General features: G+C 49.0%; 1 protein-coding gene across 1 annotated transcript in view; it reads left to right on the top strand.

Moving 5' to 3' along the window:
- LOC138283726 (embryonic protein UVS.2-like) overlaps positions 1 to 27399 on the top strand; it is a 304218-nt gene that overhangs the window by 234995 nt on the left and 41824 nt on the right. Inside the window, exons 6-8 of the mRNA XM_069221771.1 lie at positions 598 to 773; positions 2650 to 2731; positions 15635 to 15759. Coding sequence (XP_069077872.1) covers positions 598 to 773; positions 2650 to 2731; positions 15635 to 15759 — 383 coding nt within the window. The remainder of the gene's footprint in view (positions 1 to 597; positions 774 to 2649; positions 2732 to 15634; positions 15760 to 27399) is intronic.

Raw genomic sequence — 27399 nt, 5'->3', positions numbered from 1 at the left:
TACCTCGCCGCCAAAACCTGGAACACCCTCCCCACCAACCTGCGACAGACTCAAGACTTACTCACCTTCGGAAGACTCCTCAAGACCTGGCTCTTCGACCAGTAACACCATCTCTCCCCCCCCCACCCCCAGCGCCTTGAAACCCTCACGGGTACGTAGCGCGCTTTATAAATTCAATTATTGATTGATTTATTATGTGGGTGTCCACTGGGGAATCACCTATATCGGTATAACATTGTCTGCCTACAGGGCACTGTTGGGAAAACCATGACCACCCAGCTAGGGCATGACACAGGCAGTGCCCAGGCAGCTGCAACCATGCCAGAGCAGTCCACTGTTTCTTGTCTCACCACAATCCATTGCTTTCTTTGTAAACAATACCAACCACTCCAGGTGTAATCAGTAGTATATACAGTACCATTGTATTATATTATAATGCCTCTGCACTTACAAGTGACTCAGTTCTGTATTGTGCAGGTCCCAGCAAAGTGTACATGAACACAAGCCATTCTACGTGGAAGGGGCTAGCCTTTGCATGCCTAATATTCTCTTATGAATATTGCCTCAATGTTACTGTTCTGTTTGTATGTGTTCCAGGTGTTGGTCATACATTGGAAAGGCAGGAGGCGCCCAACAGGTATCTCTGTCAGCGGGCTGTTTGACGAAAGGGCCCATCCAGCATGAACTGAACCATGCCCTCGGCTTCTTCCACGAGCAAAGCCGCAGTGATCGCGACAACTATGTGACCATCATAACCGAAAACATTGCTCCAGGTCAGTGAACCTCTATCAGTTATTTTCAGTAGATTCCCTATATTAGATACTGGTCCTATCCGATGAAAACACTGTCCTAGAAAGAGGAGCAGAAACTGTCCTTTGCAGCATTGAGGTCCAAGGAAGAAGTGCTGAAACTGTCCATTGAAGTATTGCATTCAAAGGAAGAATTTCAGCACTGAGGTCTTATACTGTCCACTGAAGCACTGAGGGGCATATTTATACTTTTTGGTGGAAAACTGCACTAACTGAGTTTTGCATCAAAAGGTTTTGCACCGGCTTGCACCATTCCTGAGCGCCAGCGGGCAGCATATTTATGGAAGGGTGCAAGACGGTGCAAAGGGTGGGCTAGCGTAAAAAAAATGTCGTTAGCCGGGTGGGGGTGGCGGTATGGGAGAAGAGGATTTTGCACCAAAAAATGACGTTAGGCAGGTTAGAGTAAAAAAAATTATAATGACTCTAACCAACCTAGCATCATTTTCTGATGCAAAACCATCAATACCACATGACTCCTGTCTTAGAAAAGACAGGAGTCACGCCCACAAACCCAATGGCCAGAACAGGGGACCAGTGTCTCCTGGGCATGGCCATTGCACCCAGTGCTATGTAGAGGGGCCCATTTCAGTGCTCCCAACGGCACTTTAAAAGATAAAATAAAATACTTACCTATACTTACCTGGGATGGGGTCCCCCATCCTCTGCTGTCCCCCTGGAGTGGGTGGGGGTATCCCTGGGGCCTGGGGTGGGCACCTGTGAGCTTATTCCATGGTGACCCAGGCATTAAATAATGGTACAAAGCAATCTTTGCACCATTATTTGACCCATCCTCTCTCCCTGTGCGTGATTTTAGCACAGGGGATTAATATGGCGGTAAGGCCATAGAGTCCTTTTTTGCACGGGTACACCTACAATGACGCAATGTAGGTTTCCCCGTCCAAAAAATGACTTTAACTCTATAACTTTGGAGCTAGGTGGGTCTAGCGCCAAAGTATAAATATGGGGTTAGTTTTGCACCGAATTTGTGTTAAACAAATTACACAAATTCAGCGAAAAACAAGTATAAATATGCCCCTGAGTTCCAAGGAAGAAGTGCTAAAACTTTCATCTGAAGCAGGGAGGTCCAGGGAAGAAGTGCTGAAACTGTCCACTGAAGTACTATGTTCCAAGGAAGTCAGGCCCATTAAAAGCACTGGAGTCAAGTGACAAGTCAAGTACCTTCCCATTTAAAAGCAAGGTGCCATTCTGTGAAGTGCTGGTACTGTCCCTTCCAACACACTGAAGTCTCTATAAAAGTGCTGGTACTCTCCCTTTGAATGCATTGGACTCCTGTGGAGAAGCATTGATGCTATCTGCTTAGGAACACGGATATCCCGGTGAGAGGTTCTACTACTGTCCAAATAAAAGTACTACAGTCCCAGTGAGTGTGCAAGTGTATTTCTATTTTAAAAACTTGTTTTGCAAGTACTTACCACTAAACAAATTGCTCAGCCAGTGAGAAGAACTGTCACTATCCAACTATGAACGAACAGGTACCAATGAGAAGGACACAGTCCCAGTGAAAGCACCAGCACCACATGAGATGTCCTACTCTCAGATGATGGAGAAAGGATCTCCAGGAATCAGCAACTGCACCATTCATCCTCAAGTGGGTCTTATGAGAGCAACATTCCTTGTGCTTAACTATCTTTCTAGATGAGGAAGCAGGTCATTCCAGCGTTGGAAAGCAGCTATTGATGTCCTAGTCAATACAACCTCCAGATAAGGGATCAAGTAAAGCTACCCATCTGTGGCTCATATAGTTGTTTGTTTTGTGAGTGACTCCCTTTGTCCATAGTGATTTTATGACATACTCTTTATTATGTGTTTGTTTTGACAGAATATCGGCCTAACTTTAAGAAAGAGAACTCCAATAACCTTGATCTGCAATATGACTACTCTTCCATCATGCACTATCCGATGTAAGTCTAAGGTGTTTAACTGGCCTGTTTTTGAGTTGTTTTACTCTTGATGTGTGGGGCCAGGTAATAGGATAACACTTCGGTCTGTGTTTACTGTTAATTTAAAAGTGGAAGCACCATGGAAGGCAAAGGGAAGGGGTTATGATGGCTCCATCAATGATTATGACCATCAGATACCTACAGCCAACGATTGGAGAAGGGAGGCATGGTGATCAGTGGGTTGGTGGTTACTGTCAACTCAGGGATGGAATCACCATGAATGAGGAGTGGAAGGGAGTATGGTGGCTCCATCACTGATCATGGTGAGCACAGCATGAGCAGCCCATGATTGGAGAAGGGAGGTAGGGGGAAGGTGCCAGAAGGAGGAGAGAAACTAAAACTCATAGGGTAACATGACAGTGGAGGTTAATGAGGGGAATCATCCACTTTAAAAACAGATTAAAACAAAGAAATGGCTGCAGGCGAAGTCAGAGTTCAGTCTTAGAACAGAGGTGGGAGATCATGGTTAGAGACGAAAAGGACATGGGCCGCTCCTCCTCTAAGGCGGAGAAGTGTCGCCCAGCTGCTTTTAAGCAGAAGGGGAAGGAAAAATAAAATGATAATAATGAAGCGTTATTATAATTTTATTTTTTCTGGGAGCCGAGTTAGTTGAGGGCTGGGCTGGAACGGGCCAGAGGAGGGCTGGAGGGAGGAGTGGAGTGCACAATAAGTGTGCATGTCTGCTTGGCCGGCCATGTTGAGCCTGCCAAACAGACATGCACACTTTGCATTTCTCCACCCGGCTGTATTGAACAGCGGGGTGGATAAAGTGCACAGGTTCCCACTCCCTGTGTGAGAGCCGAAGCAAAGTGCACACACCAACCACGATGCTGCTGTCATGCTGGTGGCAGCGACGTCCTGATTGGCTGGAAGCATGTGTGCTGCCGGGGAAAGGGTGGAGGAGACGCGACCATGTCTCTGGAACAAAGGTGAGAGGTTTTTTGCTTTATTTATTTATTTATATTTTGTTGATCAGAGGGAGTTAGAGGATCAGCTGGTGAGTACAATGTTAGGACGACATGACCAAAAAAAGGTAAAAATACAGTGGGCTAAGAAGTGCTGTGGATTGGGCTTTGACCAGAGATGGACTCTTGAATAAATTAGTGTGATCCAATCATGGAAATTTCATAGCAAGGTTCAAAAATTGAAAAATGAGTTAGTTTAGGGCCCGATGTATGGTATGGTAAGGTATGGGAATAAGTACTCTATTCTTCAGGGTGAGAGAACAATACATCTGCAATCCTGATGGACAGAAACCCACCATATTTAGAGATCAACCCTGCCTCTGTGATCTCTGTTCCTCAGAGACACAGCCGTCGTGGAGGTACATGAAAGAGCAAAATGGTTGGTTGCAGCTGCTGTCAATTTGATGGCAACGTGTTTGCTTTTGAGAAACAAACTCACAAAGTGGGGGATTTTTTTTAGACAAATTATGAACAGCTCCCCACATCAAGGGAGTCATTGTTTGTATTTTATTTGTACTTTTCTGTTTATCACGGACAGAAAAGAAGGACCCTAAATAGGGAGAGTGGTGTGATGCCCTTCTTGGGAAGGCCAGCATTCCACCGGTTGTCCGAGTCAGCTTTCAGTTGTTGGAAGCAGAGGAGGACGAGTGGAAGCAAAGCCCGAGGGGAGATTACAAATAGGACGTGCTGCAGTATTGTGAACGACTTCTAACTTGGACAGTAATATCTCATTGGCTGAAGCTAATAATGTATTGCAATAGCTAATACTGAGTGCCTCCACCAAGGTTTTTCTAGCCGAAAGTGTGAGAAAAGCAAGTGCTTTTCTCAGCAGGTGCATCATATGGAAGCAGGTGCCCCTAGTAGATAGAACCTGCTCTTTCATTGTTAATTCTTGATCCAGTCTGACACCAAGATGCTTGACCACCTGTGTGGGAATAGTGGCACTACCCAACTCTGAAGGCCACTAGTCAGGAGACCAGAGCTGTTGGTCTTTACCAAAAAGCATGATCTCTGTCTTTTCTGTATTCAGCTGTAGACAGTTACTTAACATCGAGGGCCTCATTTGCAAGGTCGTTGCACCACGGTTGCAACACATTTTTTTGACACAGCAGTGGCGCTAAGCAGTGCTTTAAACTGCTCCAGATTTACAAACTGATGTATTAGGCCCAATGTGTCATTTTGTAAACCCTTGTGCCACATTAATGTGCAGTGTAGACGTTCCCACAAGAAAAGCCATGCAGAACTGATGCAGTGAAATTTACAACATTTCACTGCATCATTCTGCGACTTGACTGCGTTGAACATTTAGGCCCTCATTACAACCCTGGTGGTAAATGCTGCTTACCGCTGTGCAGAAGACCGCCAACATAACGCTGCGTCCGCGGAATTCCGCTACAGCTATTACAACCCATGGCTCCGAATCCGCCATAATCCAGACACCCACACAAGTCCGCCACACCAAAGGTCAGTGATAAACTGGCGATACCAAAACCGACACAGTCCCGCCAACAGGAATACGCCCACACTATCACGACCCACGAATCCACGCGGCGGTCTTTCAACCGTGGTATTCCATTGGCGGTACACACCGCCGCGCTCAAACTACACACACATTTATAAAACACAACCGCATTGGACAATTCGAATTACACACACCTGACACACATACACACACCACACCCACACACCCAATCCAATATAAAACACACACCCACATCACCCACAAACCCTTACTACCAGAATTCTGATACCACGCCAGAGAGAGACACCACCATAAACAACTCCAGCATCCACAGACACACAACACCATCACTTACACAACATCCACGCACCTCAAACAACACACAACAACATATCCCCTCACACATCACAACACACACCACCTCACACATCACCCACACCACATCATGGCACCTCAACGACACACCAGGTTCTCTGAAGAGGAGCTCAGGGTCATGGTGGAGGAAATCATCCGGGTTGAGCCACAACTATTCAGATCACAGGTGCAGCACACCTCTATTGCAAGGAAGATGGAGCTATGGCGAAGAATTGTCGACAGGGTCAACGCAGTGGGACAGCATCCAAGAACAAGGGATGACATCAGGAAGAGGTGGAACGACCTACGGGGGAAGTTGCGTTCCGTGGTCTCCAGATACCAGATTGCTGTACAGAGGACTGGCGGTGGACCCCCACCTCCTCCCCCACAACTAACAACATGGGAGGAGCAGGTATTGGCACTACTGCATTCTGAGGGCCTCGCAGGAGTAGCAGGAGGACTGGACTCTGGTAAGTCAACGCTTTACTACTATATCCCCCACCCTACCTGCATGCCATCACATACTCCCGCCATCACCCTCACCCCGATCAGTCCAACACCTCACATATGCCCCACTATCACAACCCAGCCATCCCAATACCAAGCCCTGCATGTAACACCAAAGCATGGACACCCATCACCAAAGCATGTCCAGTACAGATACCCACACAGACCCCAAACCAAATATCACACAAGGACCAAGACAAGAATGCAAGCACTAGATGTAGAGGGTCACTCACCCATTGCACACAATGGCACACACAGATGCAATAATCATGCCTTTACACCCCTGCAGGACCCCAACCCAACGTCACCGGACAGGAGGTACCAGACATATCCAGTCCCCCCACAGAAGAGACCCACAGTGATGACAGCAGCTCTGCACAACTGCATCAAGATGACCAGCCCGGCCCATCAGGGACCTCGGGACAGTCGGTTCCCCTGACACTGGCACAAGCCACCACAGACCCTCCCCCCTCAGGAAACACCAGCACAGCACCCACCCAGCGGGCCCATCCCTCTGTCCCCAGGACACGTCAAGCAGCAGTGTGTCCACCACTACAGGGAACCCAGGCAAACCCACCAACCCAAGAACATCAGGGACCTGGGGGCAGTGGCAACAGGGGGACTGTTGTGCGACAGGTGGAGGACAGGCCCAGGGAGCCCACTCTCCACGAGACCCTCTCCAACATTATGGGAGCTTACCATCATTCCCAGGAGACAATGGCAACGGTACTGGCCAAGTTTCAGGAGACCCAGCGGCTGCAGGAGGAACACTATCTGGGGATGAGGAAGGACCTGAAGTCCATAAACACCACCCTGGTCAACATTGCAGGGGTGCTGCAAGACCTTGTCAACACCAGGAGGGACACTGTAGCACAACAAAAGGCCTCTGACAGTAGCCTGGACGATGAACAGCCCTCTACCTCTGCCGGCGCTAGCGGACAGGAGGCACCGCCACAGGAACATGACACCAGCACCCCGCCCCCTGCAGATGGAGAACCACCCCGCAAACGGTCCTTGAGATCCAGGAACAAGACAGAGAACATTGCCAAGACCCCCGCCAGGAAATGAGACCCCCCCGAATGTCACCCTTCTGTCCCACTTTGTCACCCTGTCCATCCTTAAACTGCCATTGCTCCACTTCCTATGCCCCTTTGGACAATGCACCTGTGAAACAAATAGACTGAACTCTGCCATGGACCTTCCTCCATCATCACCCCTGCCCATTTTCCATCCTCCTCCACCTATTTGCACAGAAATAAACACACTTCAATCATAAAACAATCTGGAGTCAGTCTGTGCTTTCACAAACGTGTAATTGCAATAACCATGGAATATAGCAATGTCAATTTACTTGTTCACATAGCGATGTAACAGCTGTAGGGCTGGAGGAAATATAGCAGAGGACACAAAGTGGGAGCAACATCTGTGAAACGGAAAGGCAAAGTGACAAGTCAGGGTCCATACACTGAGTGAAAATGACAGAGTTATGCTAGCTCCAACAATAGTATGAGATGTGGGAGGCAGTGACATCTTCTTACCTGTCTCTCACTGGAAGTATTGCATGATTATGTTGTTTCTGTTGTCGACATCCTCTTCTTCTGCCTCCTCTTCTTCACTGTCCACAGCCTCCACAGCTGCCACAAGACCACCAGCTGGACCATCCTCCTGCAGAAAAGGCACCTGCCGTTGCAAAGCCAGGTTGTGCAGCATACAGCAGGCCACGATGATCTGGCACACCGTCTTTGGTGAGTAGTAGAGAGAACCACCTGTCATAAGGAGACACCGGAACCTGGCCTTCTGGAGGCCAAAGGTCCTTTCAATCACCCTCCTAGTTTGCCCATGTGCCTCATTGTAGCGTTCCTCTGCCCTTGTCCTGGGATTTCTCACTGGGATCAGTAGCCATGACAGGTTGGGGTAACCAGAGTCACCTGCAAATGTTGAGGGACAACTGTTAGACCCACACTAACCCGTAGGGACAACCCCATAACTAGACAACTATTCACACTGTATAGGGTCCTTGTCCTCACCTATTAGCCACAACCGGTGCCTCTGGAGTTGCCCCATCACATAAGGGATGCCGCTATTCCTCAGAATGTAAGCATCATGCACTGAGCCAGGAAATTTGGCATTCACATGGGAGATGTACTGGTTGGCCAAACACATCATCTGCACATTGATCGAATGGTAGCTCTTCCGGTTTCTGTACACCTGTTCACTCCTGCGGGGGTGTACCAAGGCCACATGTGTCCCATCAATGGCACCTATGATGTTAGGGACATGTCCCAGGGCATAGAAGTCACCTTTCACTGTGGGCAAATCCCCCAACTGAAGGAACACGATGTAGCTGCGCATGTGTTTCAGCAGGGCAGACAACACTCTGGACAACATGTTAGAGAACATTTGCTGGGACATCCCTGATGCAATGGCCACTGTTGTTTGAAAGGAACCACTTGCCAGGAAATGGAGTACTGACAGGACCTGCACTAGAGAGGGGATTCCTGTGGGATGGCGGATAGCTGACATCAGGGCTGGCTCCAACTGGGCACACAGTTCATGGATTGATGCACGATCAAGTCTGTAGGTGACTATTACGTGTCTCTCTTCCATTGTCGACAGGTCCACCAGCGGTCTGTACACCGGAGGATGCCGCCATCTCATCACCTGCCCCAGCAGACGTGCCCTATGGATGAGAACAGCGAGCAGAGAGTCAGCCAACAATGAGGTATCACAACATGTAATTTGCACACATTTATTATTCCGCAATGTGCCTGTTACTGTGTGTATTCAAGGCCTACATTGGTGTGAAGCAGTTAATATTAATGCCAAGTGGACCCCTGAAATGGTGGCTGCCTGACCTGTAAGGTGGGACAAGGGGATGTGGGGTAACTGCGCTGGCGTTGTACACCATTGCGGTAGGCGGTCGAAGACCGTGGCGCAATCCTGCATTGTTTAACATTGGACCCTATGGGTCCAAGGAGCCAATGAAGAAGTACGCCAGCGGTGACGGTACGCACTGCCGCGGATGTGACCGCCATTTTCTGTCTGTTCACTCACTTGATACCTGACCTTGAACAGGGGAGGACCTACACTGCAATTGCTGCTGTGACCTCAGTCTGGAAGCAACGATGGCTCATGTGTCTGGGGAAAGGGCCCCTGCCTTCACTTCGGAGGAGTTGGTGAAACTAGTGGATGCGGTCCTCCCCCACTACACACAACTGTACGGTCCTCCAGACAAACTGGTGAGTACACTGTGAGCATGCTGCATGGGCAATGCCTGTTTGGAGTGGTGTGGATGGAAGATAAATGGGGAGGGGGGACTGCGGCCTGCATGTGCAGACGGTGAGTGTATGTGCGTCAGGGCAAGGTTGGGAATGTGGGCCAATGAGTATGACGGTCTGGACAGGTAAAGATTTTCCTTTTCCCCTGTACTATTCCTCTAGGTCAGCACCCACCAGAAGAAGGATATTTGGCATGCCATCGCCAAGGACGTCCGGACCCTGGTGGTCCACCACAGACGGAGCACCCACTGCCGTAAAAGATGGGAGGGCCTTCGCCGCTGGAGCAAGAAGACGGAGGAGGCCCAGCTGGGGATGGCCTCCCAACGTGGGAGGGGTGCCTGTTGCACCATTATCCCCCTGATGTTCCAGATCCTGGCGGTGGTGTATACGGAATTGGATGGGCGCTTGAGGGCATCACAGCAGCCACAAGGGGGTGAGTACAATCTCATTCAGCTGACTCTGCGCGCATTACGAGGTGCCTGGTTGGGGGAGGTGGGCAGTGGGTTCCCCCAGGCCAGGGCGATCTTGGTAGGCAAGGTCCCTTGTGAGGCAGGCTCAGTGGCACCGCAACCCCACTAGTGGTGAGTGCCATCTACACCTAATCAGGCTCCTGTGATTAATCTAGGAACTATAAGTGCATGGCGTAGTGCAGAGGTCTGCTGTGTCTGTAGTGTCCACGAACGATAGTGGTGTTGCATGCACTGAACATGTCTTTCTTCTGTCTTTCCCCCCTTTTTGTGCTCTCCCTGTTCTTGTGTGCAATAGCATTATCAGGCGGAGGAGCAGTGGCACCGGAGCAGGAGGGAGCTGCATCCCACTTGGCCCTGGAGGGCGAAACAACTGAGTCTCCACGGCGGAGACAGGAGCTGACAGCAATGACAGCGACTCATCCTCTGATGGGAGCTCCCTTGTGCCACCCCCCCTACCAGCACCGCCCTCCTAGCAGCCCCTCAGCGTGTGTCACATGCCCGCTCACCCAGGAGGGGGGGGCATCTCTTTTGCCCCAGGCACCTCAGGCCCTGCCCCAGTCAGCCCTGTGGCCCTCAGTGAGGAGGCTGTTGTCCTGAGATCCCTCACTTTTGGACAGTCTACCATTCTGAATGCCATCCAGGGTGTTGAGAGGCATTTGCAACAAACAAATGCATACCTGGAGGGCATTTATTCAGGCCAGGCAGCCCAACAGAGAGCATTTCAGGCTCTGGCCTCAGCATTGATGGCAGCCATTGTCCCTGTGCCCAGCCTCCCCCCTCCAACTTCCTCCACCCAGACTCAGTCCCCTGTACCTCAGCCTATCCCAAGCACACCATCAGACCAGCATGCACACACATCAACACACAAGGGTGGCTCAGGCAATCATAAGCACCGCGCATCCCACAGGCACTCACACAAGCATCTTACCCATGTACACATACCAACATCCACTACCTCCACTGTGTCCTCTCCTCCACGTCTCCCTCCTCCCTCCCAGTCTCGTCTCCACTCACACCTGCATGCACTACATCTTCAGCCACTACCTCCATCACCAGCACGCCCATCACCACACACCGATCACGTGCACTCGCCATCCCCACTACCATTCACACATCCCCAGTGTCCTCTCCCAGTTTGTCTAGTACACAAACGCAGTCACACACCCACCCAACAGCCATCCACCTCACGACTTCCTCCAGCCCATGCACCTTCACCCAAATTCAGAAGACGTACACCTCCTACAACCACTACCTCTACCTCCACTCCCAAACCCCCTCCATCCACCCATCCCAGTGTGTCTAAAAAACTTTTCCTGGCTAATATTGACCTCTTCCCTACACCTCCCCCCCATCCTTCCCCTAGGGCCATGCTTTCCGGTTCCCAGCCCAGCACATCAACCACCACATCCCAAGGCACAGTGGTGCCAGCAACTGTGGGGTATTGAAGTGCGCCAACCATCAGGTCTGCCAGTGTGCCACAGAGCGAGGGCAAGGGCATTCCGCCACCTGCCAAGGTAAAAAAGGTGCCCACATCCCGGAGGGAGAAGCCGAAAACACCTGCCACCAAGGGGTCAGGGAAAACGAAAGGGGATAGTGGCAAGACAGCTGCGCCACCATCAAAGGTGGGGAAGGGCCAAGAACTGAAGGACAGGTCGGGAGAGGGCATGGTGGCACCGACTGAGGGACCAGTGTCACACCTTCTGTCTACGTCGACGCCAACCTGTACGGTGGAGAACACCACCTGCACAGCCACCTGCACCGCCACAGACCCCGCCGCCAGCACCGACGGCACAGAGCCCGCAGCCAGAACCGCCACCACAGAGCCCGCAGCCAGCACCGCCACCACAGACCCCGCTGCCAGCACCACCGCCACAGACCCCCCCGCCAGCACCACCGCCACAGAGCCCGCAGCCAGCACCAGCACCATCACCACAGAGCCCGCAGCCAGCACCGCTGCGACGGACACCGCTGCAAGCACCGCCAGCGGCCCTGCAACATCCTCAGACAGTGACAACACCGCAGATATGGCTACCATCCCCAGTGGTCAGTCATCCGAGGCTGGTGGTGAGTTTGTGGACCCTGGGCAGCTTCCATGAAGCATCACTGTCATCACAGTTGTCACCTGCATATGGAATGCAAATCCACATTAGTGTGGGGTATGTCTCTGCCTCCATGGCGTATCATCCTACCTGTACCTCGGCAATCTCATGGCACACACATCCAGAAGAGTGTTTGGTCCAGCCACAATGCACGTGGAGCACTCTGGGCACCATGCCCCCTCCAGAGCCAGTGGAGTATCTCATTCACTACCTCAGTCCTTGGCAGGATGAAGCACTCTGGGCACAAAGGCCCCTCCAGAACCAGTGGAGAAAGGCATCCATTACCTCAGTCCTTCGAAGGATAAAGCACTCTGGGCACCAAGCCCCCTCCAGAACCAGTGCAGAAAGGCATCCACTACCTCAGTCCTTGGCAGGATAAAGCACTCTGGGCACAAAGCCCCCTCCAGAACCAGTGGAGTATCTCATCCACTACCTCAGTCCTTGGCAGGATGAAGCACTCTGGGCACAAAGCCCCCTCCAGAACCAGTGGAGAAAGGCATCCACTACCTCAGTCCTTGGCAGGATGAAGCACTCTAGGGCACAAAGCCCCCTCCAGAACCAGTGGAGACTGTTATCCACTTGAGAGACTGTGGCTTTGTACTCCCCAGGATAAAGCAGTCGGCAAACCACCCACTGGAGAGACCTGAGAGACTGTGGCTTTGCACTCCCCAGGATAAAGCAGTGGGCAAACCACCCACTGAAAAGACTTGAGAGACTGTGGCTTTGCACTCCCCAGGATAAAGCAGTGGGCAAACCACCCACTGAAAAGACTTGAGAGACTGTGGCTTTGCACTCCCCAGGATACAGCAAAGGGCATGGATCCCCCTTGTGGAGCAGTGACTTTGTGCGTTCATCAGGCTGAGGTGCATTCCCTCCCCCTGAGGTGCCTGTATATTTGCTATGTGATGCCCCTTCAGTGTTCTCTCAGTTTGGAGTCAGGTATCATGTGTGGGCCTTGCCCATGCATTTTGGGCCCAGTGGTCCACGGGCAATGATTGGACACTATCCAGACTTGTGTAGTTGGTGTACATAATTCTACATACTGGATTTTGACTTACGACTAATGGATTTTTATTGATTACAATTGTGACAATCATTTCATTTTGTCCTTGCGTTCTTCCAGGGGGTGGGGGGAGTGTATATGTAATGTTGCAGCATGTATTTGTGTGTATGTTGTTGTGGGTGAGGGTGGGGTTGGGGGTGTTGAGTGTTGCGTGTGTGTGTCACTCTCTTTTCCCTCCCCCTCCCCTGTGTTGTAGGTGCAGTACTCACCGTGATCATCGCCACTGTCGTTGGAGCTCCTGATAGAGGAGCAGGAAGACCATCGCCGGCAGTATCTGTAACTCAGGCTCCTTGGCGTCCTGGTTCCTCGTGGGGTGTGGAGAGGTGAGTGTTTTCCCTTCTGTGTACTGTTTCCGCCGTGTTTTTATTCGTGTTGGTTCTGCTCCAGAAAAGGTGGCGGAGAGCCGTGTTGTGATAGGGTGGGCGGTACATTGTCTTCCGCCTGTCTGTTGGCGGTGTCCGCTGTGCTGTTTTTTTGTACCGCCGTGGCGGTCAGAGTGTTAAAGTGGCTGTCTGTTTTGGCGGTTTCTGCCACGGTCGTAATCCCATTTATTTTCCCGCCGGCCTGTTGGCGGTATTACCGCCATTTTAACACCGACCGCCAGGGTTGTAATGAGGGCCTTAATGCCTGTTCAGATTAGGCGTTAAACTGATGCAGCGGTTTTCTCAATGGGAGCCTTCCTCGCACTGCTGGAGTAGCATCTTTTTTTAATGCTAGACTAGCAATGCGTCAGTTTAGAACTTCTGACGCATCTGTAAACACGTACACCACGGAGCTCTGTATAGTAAAACAGTGCATCCATGGCGTCATTAAGGAAACATTGGGCAGTGCAAAAAGTGTGACGCATAGGGGCAGATGTGGCAGTTTCTTGTAAATGAGGCCCCCAATCTACTATTGCTTTAGTCTCATTTGAGAAACGTTATTTAACCTTGCCCGACTATTTGTCAAAGGAAATGACCAGCTGAGTGTCATCAGCATACAACAGAATTTCAAACCCAAAGGATTTGACGATCTTGGCAAGGGGAATCACATATGTGTTAAATAGGGTAGGGCTCAAACAGCCCTGAGGGACCACCTTGACAATCAACATGGTACAAGACTTAAAAGGCCCCAAAGAGATGGTCTGAGATATTTTTCCAATAAAGTCTTGGAACAGCTGTAAGGCTGTCCTATAGATCTATTACAACCTTTGAAGCAGCCTGATAAGGGACACAGGCGGTCATTCTGACCCTGGCGGTCAAAGACCGCCAGGGCGGAGGACCGCGGGAGCACCGCCGACAGGCCGGCGGTGCTCCAATGGGGATTCCGACCGCGGCGGTAAAGCCGCGGTCGGACCGGCAACACTGGCGGGCTCCCGCCAGTGTACCGCCGCCCCATTGAATCCTCCAAGGTGGCGCAGCTTGCTGCGCCGCCGAGGGGATTCCGACCCCCCCTACCGCCATCCAGATCCCGGCGGTCCGACCGCCGGGATCCGGATGGCGGTAGGGGGGGTCGCGGGGCCCCTGGGGGCCCCTGCAGTGCCCATGCCACTGGCATGGGCATTGCAGGGGCCCCCGTAAGAGGGCCCCTAAATGTATTTCACTGTCTGCTGCGCAGACAGTGAAATACGCGACGGGTGCAACTGCACCCGTCGCACAGCTTCCACTCCGCCGGTTCGATTCCGAGCCGGCTTCATCGTGGAAGCCTCTTTCCCGCTGGGCTGGCGGGCGGCCTGAAGGCGACCGCCCGCCAGCCCAGCGGGAAAGTCAGAATTACCGCCGCGGTCTTTCGACCGCGGAACGGTAAGCTGACGGCGGGACTTTGGCGGGCGGCCTCCGCCGCCCGCCAAGGTCAGAATGAGGGCCACAGTGTTGAAGACTGCGGACAGGACTAAAAGCACAGGCATAGATGAAGTGTTGACATCCAGAGAGTGTCTTATGGAGTTTGAAACAGCTACCAAGTTTGGTTCAGTGCTATGTGCCGATCTAACCCCAGATTGTGATGGATCCAGTATCTTGTTGTATTCAAGGTAGGCTAATAGCTGTTTATTTATTAGACAGCTTGCCTTGCATCAGAAGCAGGAAAATGGGCCAATAGTTTGAGATAATTTTTGAGGCAACATTAGCCTTTTTTGAACAGGCGTAACCTGCGTGGAATTCCAGGCCTGAGGAATTTTTCCTGTGTCTATAGATAGATTGAACAGTGATCTGATTGTGATAGCAATCTGACTAAAGAGTAGCACTGAGATCTTTAGTGGGCATGGATCCGAGGGGGCCCAGGATTTGGCTTTTTCTAGAGCTCTTTTATTTGCTCATGTGTGAAAGCATCAAACGTTTCCAGGCTAAATCCACCATCGAGGGGGGGGGAGTTGAAGTTAATCTTTTTATTTGTCTGGTCCAGGGGGCTGGTAATAATCTGGTAAACTATCTTGATTTTGGCCTCAAAACATCTGCAAGAGAGTCACATAATTCCTGAACTGCCTGATAACAAGCCTGAGAATTAACGAAAAAGGACTTTAAAGAGCTCTTTAGATGAATTACCCATCAGACTAATTTGGTCCGTGAATGACTTTTACCAGCTAGTCTGTTGTTCGGATGATATCTGGTAAGCAAAACTTTATATGCTTCTTTGAACGTTTGGTCTACAATGCATGTGGTGTCTCTCTTACAATATGTTTATCTCACCAGGTATGCTTTCAGTGGCAATAATGGACCAACCATTGTCCCCAAGCCAAATCCTAACACGCCTATAGGACAAAGCGATGAACTGAGCAACCTGGACATTGCTAAAATTAACACCCTGTACCAGTGTGGTAAGGAATTTATCAGTTCACAAATATTCTAAGCTACCAGAGGAGTTTTTATCATTCTTTCAATCATCTTCCTGTGCAACTCTAACATTTTTTAGATTATATGATTCCAAAATTCTCCTTTCCAGGGCAGGCTCCACAAGATTGTCCACCACAAAAGTACAGGAAATTGCACCAAATGGCCCGAAAATAACTGTCACTAAAAGTGATGTAGCGCCCAAATAGTATACTGTAATTTTGCCTAATGCTCAGAAAACTCTGGCAACCATCCTCTGTACTTTCCACTTTTGGTGTCCCATCCCGCTCCTTCACATGTCCTGCTATTCGCTGTGAACGATTTAGATTATTGCTTTCACCAAGCTATCTTTAAGACCATTAGTAAATCAAGAGCTAGCTGAAGCCATCAACCTCCATCAAATCCTGAACACCAGCACATAATCTTATTACGTCTCTTAATGAAGAGCACAGTTGGAATTAAAAGAGTAAATCTTGTTGGCTGAAGTACGAGGCTGTAGACTCTCTGACAGAATGTGTAGCAATGCAGAGAACACTACAATCTTCAGCACCTAATTAGTCACAGCATAAAAATCCAACCACATGATAAGATCAATCACAAAAGAGCGCCCATTAACAATATACAACTCAACCACAAAATAGCACCTAATCACAAGACAGAACACAGGCACATGATAAGCTCAATCACAAGAGAGCACCCATTCACAATTTGAAACTCAACTACCAATTAAGACTTAATCACAAGACAGTACCCAAGCACATGGTAAAAGCAATCCCAAGACAGAACCCAAGCACACGAAAAAGAACAATCACAAGGCAGAGCCCAACCAAATGATAAATCAATCACAAGAGATGGAACTCAACCACAAAAAAAGGAACTAATCACAAGAAAGAACCCAAGCACATGATAAAATCACAAGAAAGCGCACATTCACAATCTAGAACTCAACCACAAAAAAATACCGAATTGCAAGACATAACCCAAGTACATAACAAAATCAATCACAAGAGAGTGCCCATTCACAAAATAGGACCTAATCACAAGACAAAGCACAATCGTATGTTAAATCAAAGAGAGCTCCCATTCAAAGTGTACAATTTAGCCACAAAATAGGACCTAATCTCAAAACAGAAGCCAAGCACATGATAAAATCACAAGACGCACAGACACAATATAGAACTCAACCACAAAAAATGACCTGATCACAAGACATAAACCAATCACATGATAAATTCAATCACAAGAGAGTGCCCATTCACAATCTACAGCTCAACCACAAAATAGTACTTAATCATAAGATAGAACCCAAGCACATGGTAAAATCACAAGAGAGTGCTCATTCACAAAAAAACTCAACCACAAAGAAGGGCCTAGTCACAAGATAGAACCCAAACCCATAATCAAAATCAGTCATAAGACAGGACCCAAACACTCAATAAAATTAACCACAAGACACAACATGATGAATCAGTTACAACCATTCACAATATGGAACTCAACCACAAATTATGATCTAATCAAAAGGTAGAACATTATCACAGCATACAATCAAGTCACAACGTACTGGCCAATTATATCATAGAACCCAATCACAAGGGAAAATACAATAACACAAAATCCAATCTCTTCTTGTCTAATAATGAAGGGAGATTATAGATTGTAGTCTCATCTCTGAAGTTCTTTCTTCGAAATAGATATCAAGACTGCAGCAATTTCAAACATTTGTGGCAGGGACTAAGATCAGCCTCCATCGGGTTTAGCTAATGGCGGCCAAAGCTAAATCTGCTTCCAAGCATCATATTTCACACACCTTATCTTCCATGTCCTTTTAGCTCAGGTGTTCTATCTGAATCTTCCCTCTCAAACAGTTTTTATAATCCCTGCATTTAGACAGGTGGAGAGTTAGATCCGTCATAGTGCACAGTTACAATTTGCAGAATTCCTTAACCCTGTTCAAGAAAGATTATCTGTTTTTTTCAAATTAATAAAAAACATGGATTTTTTTATAAGGAATTAGCCTACTATGTTTTGGCTTGTCTTTTTGATGTCCACTATAAGAGTGCCAAACACCTTTTCTAGCCATTTATAGGTGACCATTTAGCTAGATAGAGGCTGTGGATGGGCAAAAATTGAGACCAGGGGTCAGCCCTGGAATGTCGTTGTGGGATAAAGGGTGAGTGAGAGTACCTCTACTACCAGTGTTGTTTTCATGACTCTATGTCCCGGGACCTGTGCCACTTTCTATTTGTTTACTTTTTATTTTGATGCCAGTGAGGGCCCCTGGCACAGGAAACCTGAAATCAGAACTCAGATGCCTTATGTCCATATAAATTGTAAATAGCCAAATCTTAAACTTTTTCCTAAAGAACATACAATCACTGGCTCTACGGAGAGCAGCAGGAACAGAATTCCATATATTATCTACTTGGTAAGCAACAGTAAGTGCACACTGGCCAACAGTGTAGTAGGAGTGTCATGGGTCCTTGTGCAAACAAGGAAATGTGTCCCCTGACCACTTTTTACACAGTAAATTACAACAATATAGTCCAGGTTTAGTGGTGCCCTATGGCCATTAGGACCCACTGCATCATTGAAAGGTACGCCCCTGCCCCTGACCCTGGCATTGTTGTTAAATAATCAGAACATCACAAAGATGAACTGTCAAAGAGCGAGGAGAGCAGGAGGGAGTGTACCATCTGAAAATCTGACTATGAAGAAAAGGGCTTTGTTATGAAGATATTTCAGATAAATACAAATAGTCCTAAAAATGGTATGTTTGCTAGTGGGCAAACCATTGCAATTTCCGTAGTTTTCCAGAGATTGGGCCAGTGGTTCCCAACCTTAGCCTTCTGTGGACCCCCATTTTATCATTACTGGAACCCGGAGGACCCCCACTGAATCATTATTGGAATCTGGGGTCCCCCCACTGAGTCATTACTAAAAGCTGGGGACTTAATCTGTTAATATTTTTTTATTTTTTAAGCAGTCGCCCACCCCCTGAGGAGGATTCACGGACCGCCAGGGGTCCCCGGACCACAGTTTGGGAACCACTGCCCTGAGCTACTTACTCAAAAGAAGTGCTATTTGTATTTTGGGATCAGATGGAGATGGTGTGTTGTATTCTGGGGAAGTCCTAAGTACAGGATGTTGGTGTGATCCAGAAGAGACACAACCACACTTCTAGGAAGTAGAAGTGAGGGCTCGCATGAAGAAATGGGAAAATCCTTATCAGAAATTCTAGATGAAAGAAGGAGGATGAGACCGTAATGGTCTTGTTTTAAAGGTTATCTTGTCATCAAAGTAAACCCCAAATCTTTGTAGTTCTCCATGGAGTAAGACAATGTTCTAACCTAACAGGCCATGAGGATGAATTTCAGACAGTTAGGAGCCATCCAATTTAAAACAAATGTGATGCGACTACGGAAATTTCTTCTAGCCACAGGTGGTCTGAATTCCCATGTGACTTCACTATCTGCTGGGTGTGATCCACATAACATATTGAAGCCAGATTAAATGAATGGCCAAATCTGGCCAGAGAGGCAACATAAAGATTAAACCGGGATTAAGGTGGGGAGGCACCTCACTGGGGAACTGTTAAGAAGAGGAACATGAGTTGGACATATCCACCTTTAGTGATTTGCTAAGGAGATCCAGGTTAATGGTGCCCCACATATGTCTATCCCTTCTACACTGTCTAGCTGAGGCAGCAGAGTGATCAAGAGCTCAGAGGGAAGCAATGCCACCTTGATCCAATATCATGGATTGGTCCACACGCAACTTCCATGCCGTGGGGCGTCAAAACCCATCTTGAGCGGAGCCTAACAGGTCATTCTCCAAAATGAAAAACAGAAGTTGGGCTGTACCTTTCCCGGACCATCACATTGAAAGGCAGCAATGATATCTATCTATAGTGGAGGTGAGGCATCTACTGGTGGTATCTTTGATGGAGGTATAGCAAAATGTTCTTACATTCCCTAAGGATCAACGTTGACTTGAAGGCTGTAAAAATCACACAGCACAGGTAGGGAGCGATGCTAGGAGCTAACTTTAGGGTCCTCGCAGGACAAGGGTTGCCCAGAGACATAGATTTAAATTAAAGTTCTATGTACTCATTGAGTGGTGTGCCAAAATGTTGCCTGCAGAAGGCACTTTCAAAGGAAAACCACCCAAGCACCTCTACTGAGTCAAGAGACCATTTCCGCCTTGGTCGGCTATGTATGCATAGTCTCGATGTTTGTCGTTCAGCTCTTGTCCACTCCACTGGGCGATGGAGGGAAATCCATGAAAATAGAGAGGCAGGTGAAGGCCTATGAAATATTGCAGATGTGTCTGGGGCTTGAGGGCTGAGTTAGCTGACATCCTTTCATTTGTTTCTTTTATTCTCTGCAAGAATGGGAAGAGAAACAATTCTGAAAGTTTTACTTCAGTGTATGTCTAGGAAGGAAACTGTTGTTTGTTCGTTCTTGGTGCGTTCTTCAGAACGCAAGCGTCTAAGCATTCTGGAGACAACAGTTATTTCTTCTTCTCCGGAGTGGCTGGACGCTAGGTCGCGTTAAGAAATAAAGGTGTTGTTTTTAACCTACCTTTGCCATGGACTCCCTATCTTGCCTTCACATCAGTTTTGGCGACGAGGGTTTGACGCGACCTAGGTCAGCCCTGGATCCTGTTCCTGCTGCCTGTCGCCCTGGATCCTGTTCTTGCTGCCTGCCGTTGAACCCACCGTTCGCTGTTGAGCACAGGAGTGCCTTCTTCGTGTTTCCCGGACCTGCACTTATTTCCAGCCGATCACTGAAGCTGGCAGAGCGCACATTCCCAGGTTGTCCCCGCAGCGTGTGTTGCTCTGGGGGTGCATTATTTTCATTCCCATCTTTCCGGTGGTAACGGACACTTTGGGTTCCGGCGGAGCAAGCTGGTTACACCGGCGCTCCTAGTGGAGGAACCGGAAGCATTGAGAAGGAGAACGACACGGCGGAGCATGCTAGTTACACCAGCGCTTCTATTGGAGGAAGCAGATTTTAGGGGCGGCACCCCGGAAGCATTGAGAAGGAGAACGACCCCTTTAGGCTGGCCACACCTTCAGGTTGACCACACCAGCGCTTTTCATTGGAGGAGGCGGCACTTGGAGCAGTGAGGAAGAGATCGGAATATTTTCGCTGCTGCACTGTGAAAGTTTCTCCGATTCAAGAGACAATGGGGAGGAGTTAGCACTTTGAGGGTGCTGACGAGGAAGTGGTGTGCTTCAGCTTAGAAAACAGGACACAGTGAGAGTTTTCATCCCCATATTTTTTGTGGATATTGGTGGTCATTACAACCCTGGCGGACGGTGTTAAAGGTGCGGTAATCCCGCAAACAGGCCGGCGGACAAAAAAAGGGAATTATGACCCTGGCGGAAACCGGCAACAAAGACAGCCACTTTAACACACCACCCGCCACGGCGGTACAGACAAGCAGCGCGGCGGTTACCGCCAACAGACAGGCGGGAGACAATGTACCGCCCACACTATTACAACCCGCCAATCCGCCACCTTTTCCGGGGCGGAATCACCGTGGATAAAAACACGGCGGAAACAGCTTTTGCAATGGGAAAACGCTCACCTTACCACATCCCACGAGGAAGGAGGACACCATGGAGCCGGAATTACAAATCCTACCTACCCTTGTTTTTATGCTCCTTTACGACCAACAGCTACGTAGGCGCAGAAGATACCAGTGAGTACTGCACCTACGACACAGGGGAGGGGGAGGTAAAAGTTAGGGGGACATCCACCAAACACCCCCACCCTCGCATATTACAACATACACACCAATGCAGTCAGTCAGTCAGTCAAAATAACTTTATTCGGCGGTTAGCCACAAAAGTAAACATGCATACATAAAGATCATCATAAAATACAGTACTTATAACATTCATTAACATAAGTCTATTAAATCTAAATTTGCCACCCAAGCTTACTAAAACAGTAAAAAAAAAAAAATAAGTGCTTATAAAAACATATATAACAATGAGACAATATAGTAAAAAGGACAATGCCTAATTTCTCTTAATAAATGATCGCATTACCAATTCATATCGATTTCTAATAGTGATAGCGGATTTAATAAAACTAAGAATAGAAATACAAATTTGTTTGGTTGAGAGGCTTTGGATGCCAATCAGTCCTTCTTTGTAGGAAGAAGTGTGCAAATTACGCAAAATGGGTAATAAAAAGGATTTCCTGGGAGACGAGTAAAGTTTACAAAATAAAATAAAGTGGCAAGTACTTTGTTTTGAAAAGTTATCACAAGGGCATGGAGGTAGTGTTTTTTCCCACACACATTTTATCGGAAACGCCACTCTAAAATGGATCAGATTAAGTCTAAAAGATACAAGTAAAGAATATAAAGAAGGGGTCGGGAACCAAACAAAATAAGGTTCTAACAAGTCTGATGATAAAATTTGTGTATATGAATTAAAAGAGCTCAATTTCCCTGCCATTTGGTATCTAAGATTCATGACATACTCTTTATGTCGAAGTTTAACAATTTCTTTCGCATTAGCTGGCATAAGCTCTGGTTTACAATACATGAACTCCAAATCCAAGTTTCGGAAGCCTTTGTGAACAAAGTTTAGCCATGGAATTTTGTTACAGTTTGATAATGAGAGACAGTCTTTTACACAATCGTGTGTTAAAGTAGCCACCGGATTTGACCATACTTTTATCCATAGCAAAAGTGGGGCAATATCTATCAGATCTGTAATATAGCGGATTCCTAATTCCTCATGGCATAAAATGTTCGCTATGTTCTTAGGTACCATAAGTAGCCGATGAAGGAATTTATTCTCTGCAATCTGCAAAGTATTTGGACTAATATATCCCCAAAGGCCACCCCCATAGATCGCCGCCGAAACACATTTAGAATTGTAGAGCGTGAGGATCTGATGGACCGGTCTATGCCCTAATCTGCGGGCAAAGCGAAAGATTGCCTCAACATTTCTTATCAATTGTTGAAGCTTAAAATTCAAATGGAATTTCCAAGACAGAGTGGAACTTAAATACAGACCTAGATAGCAAAAGTCTTTTACCTTTGTCAGGGTGTTCCCCCCCATTCTAAAACATCTGGTACGAGTATTTTTAGGGCCGCAGGTCATAACATGTGATTTTTTAAAATTGACTTTCAAATCCAGCTCTCGTGTGTGTGTTAAAAAAAGATCCAAGAGAGTCTGTAGACCAATGCAGTCAAAAAAATCACAGTAACAACCCACAATCCCCCCGGAAGAATGCAAAGACAATGCGAAATTCGGGCAAACATTGTAATGTGCCAATATACATGTCATACAAAAATATACAGATATACATCTCAAAATCACACATACAATCCGAGAAGTAGTGCAGATATGTACAAAACAATGTCCGTGCACCAGCAGTCCAAAAATGCATGGGCGAGGCCCACAATAGATACCTGACCAAAATCGGAGAGAACACTGCCGGGGCATCAGATAGAAACACTACAGGCACCTCAGGGGGAAGGGAAGGGGCACCTCAGCCAGATGAATGCGAAGCCAGATCCACGACGGGGCTCCATGCCCATTGATGTATCCTGGGGAGTGCAAAGCCACAGTCTCTCAAGTCTCTACAGTGGGTGGTTTGCCCACTGTTCAATCCTGGGGAGTGCAAAGCCACAGTCTCTCAAGTCTCTACAGTGGGTGGTTTGCCCACTGTTCAATCCTGGGGAGTGCAAAGCCACAGTCTCTCAAGTCTATACAGTGGGTGATTTGCCCACTGTGCCATCCTGGGGAGTGCAAAGCCACAGTCTCTCAAGGAGATGCAGGTCTCCACTGGTTCTAGAGGGGGACTGTTGCCCAGACTGGATGAGTCTCCCCGTGGAAGTACCTGTCCTGTCACTGTCCTAGCTGCACATGGGATAAGGAGGCCTGATGTGGCGGTCCATTCATTCCTACACGGTGCATGCCCTGTTCAGCGGTGCTTTGCCATGGCGGTCTATGGACTGTTCAGCGGTGCTTTGCCATGGAGGCCTATGGACTGTTCAGCGGTGCTTTGCCATGGCGGTCTTTGCCCTGTTCAGCGGTGCTTTGCCATGGCGGTCTATGGACTGTTCAGCTGTGCTTTGCCATGGCGGTCTATGGACTGTTCAGCGGTGCTTTGCCATGGCGGTCTTTGCCCTGTTCAGCGGTGCTTTGACATGGCGGTTCAGGACTGTTCAGCGGTGCTTTGACATGGCGGTTCAGGACTGTTCAGCTGTGCTTTGCCATGGCGGTCTATGGACTGTTCAGCGGTGCTTTGCCATGGCGGTCTTTGCCCTGTTCAGCGGTGCTTTGACATGCCGGTCTTTGCCCTGTTCAGCGGTGCTTTGACATGGCGGGGTCAGGACTGTTCAGCAGTGCTTTACCATGGCGGTCTTTGCCCTATTCAGCGGTGCTTTGACATGGCGGTCTTTGCCCTGTTCAGCGGTGCTTTGACATGGCGGTTCAGGACTGTTCAGCGGTGCTTTGCCATGGCGGTTGTTGCCCTGTTCAGCGGTGCTTTGACATGGCGGTTCTGATACGGACATTGGTGTGTGGCATGACGATCTCTACACTGGGTATTGGTGTGTGGCATGACGATCTCTACACTGGGCATTGGTGTGTGGCATGATGATCTCTACAATGGGCATTGGTGTGTGGCATGACGTTCCATCATTGCCCAGCGGGGCTGTGGCATCCTGGCCCCTCCTGGGCTGTGACTCCGGCGGTGGTCTCTGGACCAGTGACGATACTTGGGCCCTCCTGGGCTGTGACTCTGGCGGTGGTTTCTGGACCAGTGACGATACTTGGGCCCTCCTGGGCTGTGATTTCGGCGGTGGTTTCTGGACCAGTGATGATACTTGGGCCCTCCTGGGCTGTGACTCCGGCGGTGGTTTCTAGACCAGTGACGATACTTGGGCCCTCCTGGGCTGTGACTCCGGCGGTGGTTTCTAGACCAGTGACGATACTTGGGCCCTTCTGGGCTGTGACTCTGGCGGTGGTTTCTGGACCAGTGACAACGGTGCTGGCGGTTGTGTCTGGACCGCCGGAAATGATGGCGCACTTCTCCGCCGTGACACTCACAACAGGCTGGGCAGACTTCCTCAGGACCTTCCCCACCTTTTTTGGAGTTACAGCTGACTCACCAATCGCCTTCGATCCCATGTCACTTGTTGTCCCACCAGGAGTCTTAAGATGGTCCCGTCGTCCACTCTCCAATTTCTGAGCCTTTACAGGGGGTGGGCTGCCAGTGCCTTGGCTCCTACTGCCTGCCCTGGTGGCCGGTTGTAGGAGGCTGGACTGGCTTGTAGTGAGTACCAAGGGGTACTTGCACCTTGCACCAGGCCCAGTTATCCCTTATTAGTGTATAGGGTGTCTAGCAGCTTAGGCTGATAGATAATGGTAGCTTAGCAGAGCAGCTTAGGCTGAACTAGGAGACGTGTGAAGCTACTACAGTACCACTTAGTGTCATATGCACAATATCATAAGAAAACACAATACACAGTTATACTAAAAATAAAGGTACTTTATTTTTATGACAATATGCCAAAGTATCTTAGAGTGTACCCTCAGTGAGAGGATAGGAAATATACACAAGATATATATACACAATAGCAAAAATATGCAGTATAGTCTTAGAAAACAGTGCAAACAATGTATAGTTACAATAGGATGCAATGGGAAAACATAGGGATAGGGGCAACACAAACCATATACTCCAAAAGTGGAATGCGAACCACGAATGGACCCCAAACCTATGTGACCTTGTAGAGGGTCGCTGGGACTATTAGAAAATAGTGAGAGTTAGAAAAATAACCCTCCCCAAGACCCTGAAAAGTGAGTGCAAAGTGCACTAAAGTTCCCCTAAGGACAAAGAAGTCGTGTTAGAGGAATAATGCAGGAAAGACACAAACCAACAATGCAACAACACTGGATTTTCAATCTGGGGTACCTGTGGAACAAGGGGACCAAGTCCAAAAGTCACAAGCAAGTCGGAGATGGGCAGATGCCCAGGAAATGCCAGCTGCGGGTGCAAAGAAGCTTCTACTGGACAGAAGAAGCTGCGGTTTCTGCAGGAACGCAAAGGGCTAGAGACTTCCCCTTTGGAGGACGGATCCCTCTTGTCTTGTAGAGTCGTGCAGAAGTGTTTTCCCGCTGAAAGAACGCCAACAAGCCTTGCTAGCTGCAAATCGTGCGGTTAGCGTTTTTGGATGCTGCTGTGGCCCAGTAGGGACCAGGAGGTCGCAAATTAGACCAGGAGGTAGAGGAGACGTCGAGCAAGACAAGGAGCCCTCTTAGCAGCAGGTAGCACCCGGAGAAGTGCCAGAAACAGGCACTACGAGGATGCGTGAAACGGTGCTCACCCGAAGTCGCACAAAGAAGTCCCACGTCGCCGGAGAACAACTTAGGAGGTCGTGCAATGCAGGTTAGAGTGCCGTGGACCCAGGCTGGACTGTGCACAAAGGATTTCCGCCGGAAGTGCACAGGGGCCGGAGTAGCTGCAAAAGTCGCGGTTCCCAGCAATGCAGTCTAGCGAGGTGAGGCAAGGACTTACCTCCACCAAACTTGGACTGAAGAGTCACTGGACTGTGGGGGCCACTTGGACACAGTTGCTAGATTCGAGGGACCTCGCTCGTCGTGCTGAGAGGAGACCCAAGGGACCGGTAATCCAGCTTTTTGGTGCCTGCGGTTGCAGGGGGAAGATTCCGTCGACCCACGGGAGATTTCTTCGGAGCTTCTAGTGCAGAGAGGAGGCAGACTACCCCCACAGCATGCACCACCAGGAAAACAGTCGAGAAGGCGGCAGGATCAGCGTTACAGAGTTGCAGTAGTCGTCTTTGCTAGTATGTTGCAGGTTTGCAGGCTTCCAGCGCGGTCAGCAGTCGATTCCTTGGCAGAAGGTGAAGAGAGAGATGCAGAGGAACTCGGATGAGCTCTTGCATTCGTTATCTGAAGTTTCCCCAGAGACAGAGACCCTAAATAGCCAGAAAAGAGGGTTTGGCTACCTAGGAGAGAGGATAGGCTAGCAACACCTGAAGGAGCCTATCAGAAGGAGTCTCTGACGTCACCTGGTGGCACTGGCCACTCAGAGCAGTCCAGTGTGCCAGCAGCACCTCTGTTTCCAAGATGGCAGAGGTCTGGAGCACACTGGAGGAGCTCTGGAAACCTCCCAGGGGAGGTGCAGGTCAGGGGAGTGGTCACTCCCCTTTCCTTTGTCCAGTTTCGCGCCAGAGCAGGGCTAAGGGGTCCCCTGAACCGGTGTAGACTGGCTTATGCAGAATTGGGCACATCTGTGCCCAAAAAAGCATTTCCAGAGGCTGGGGGAGGCTACTCCTCCCCTGCCTTCACACCATTTTCCAAAGGGAGAGGGTGTAACACCCTCTCTCAGAGGAAGTCCTTTGTTCTGCCATCCTGGGCCAGGCCTGGCTGGACCCCAGGAGGGCAGATGCCTGTCTGAGGGGTTGGCAGCAGCAGCTGCAGTGAAACCCCAGGAAGGGCAGTTTGGCAGTACCAGGGTCTGTGCTACAGACCACTGGGATCATGGGATTGTGCCAACTATGCCAGGATGGCATAGAGGGGGCAATTCCATGATCATAGACATGTTACATGGCCATATTCGGAGTTA

Source organism: Pleurodeles waltl, chromosome 3_1, assembly GCF_031143425.1.
Source record: "Pleurodeles waltl isolate 20211129_DDA chromosome 3_1, aPleWal1.hap1.20221129, whole genome shotgun sequence".
Classification (NCBI taxonomy): domain Eukaryota; kingdom Metazoa; phylum Chordata; class Amphibia; order Caudata; family Salamandridae; genus Pleurodeles; species Pleurodeles waltl.
This window is presented reverse-complemented; position numbering and strand designations above follow the sequence as displayed.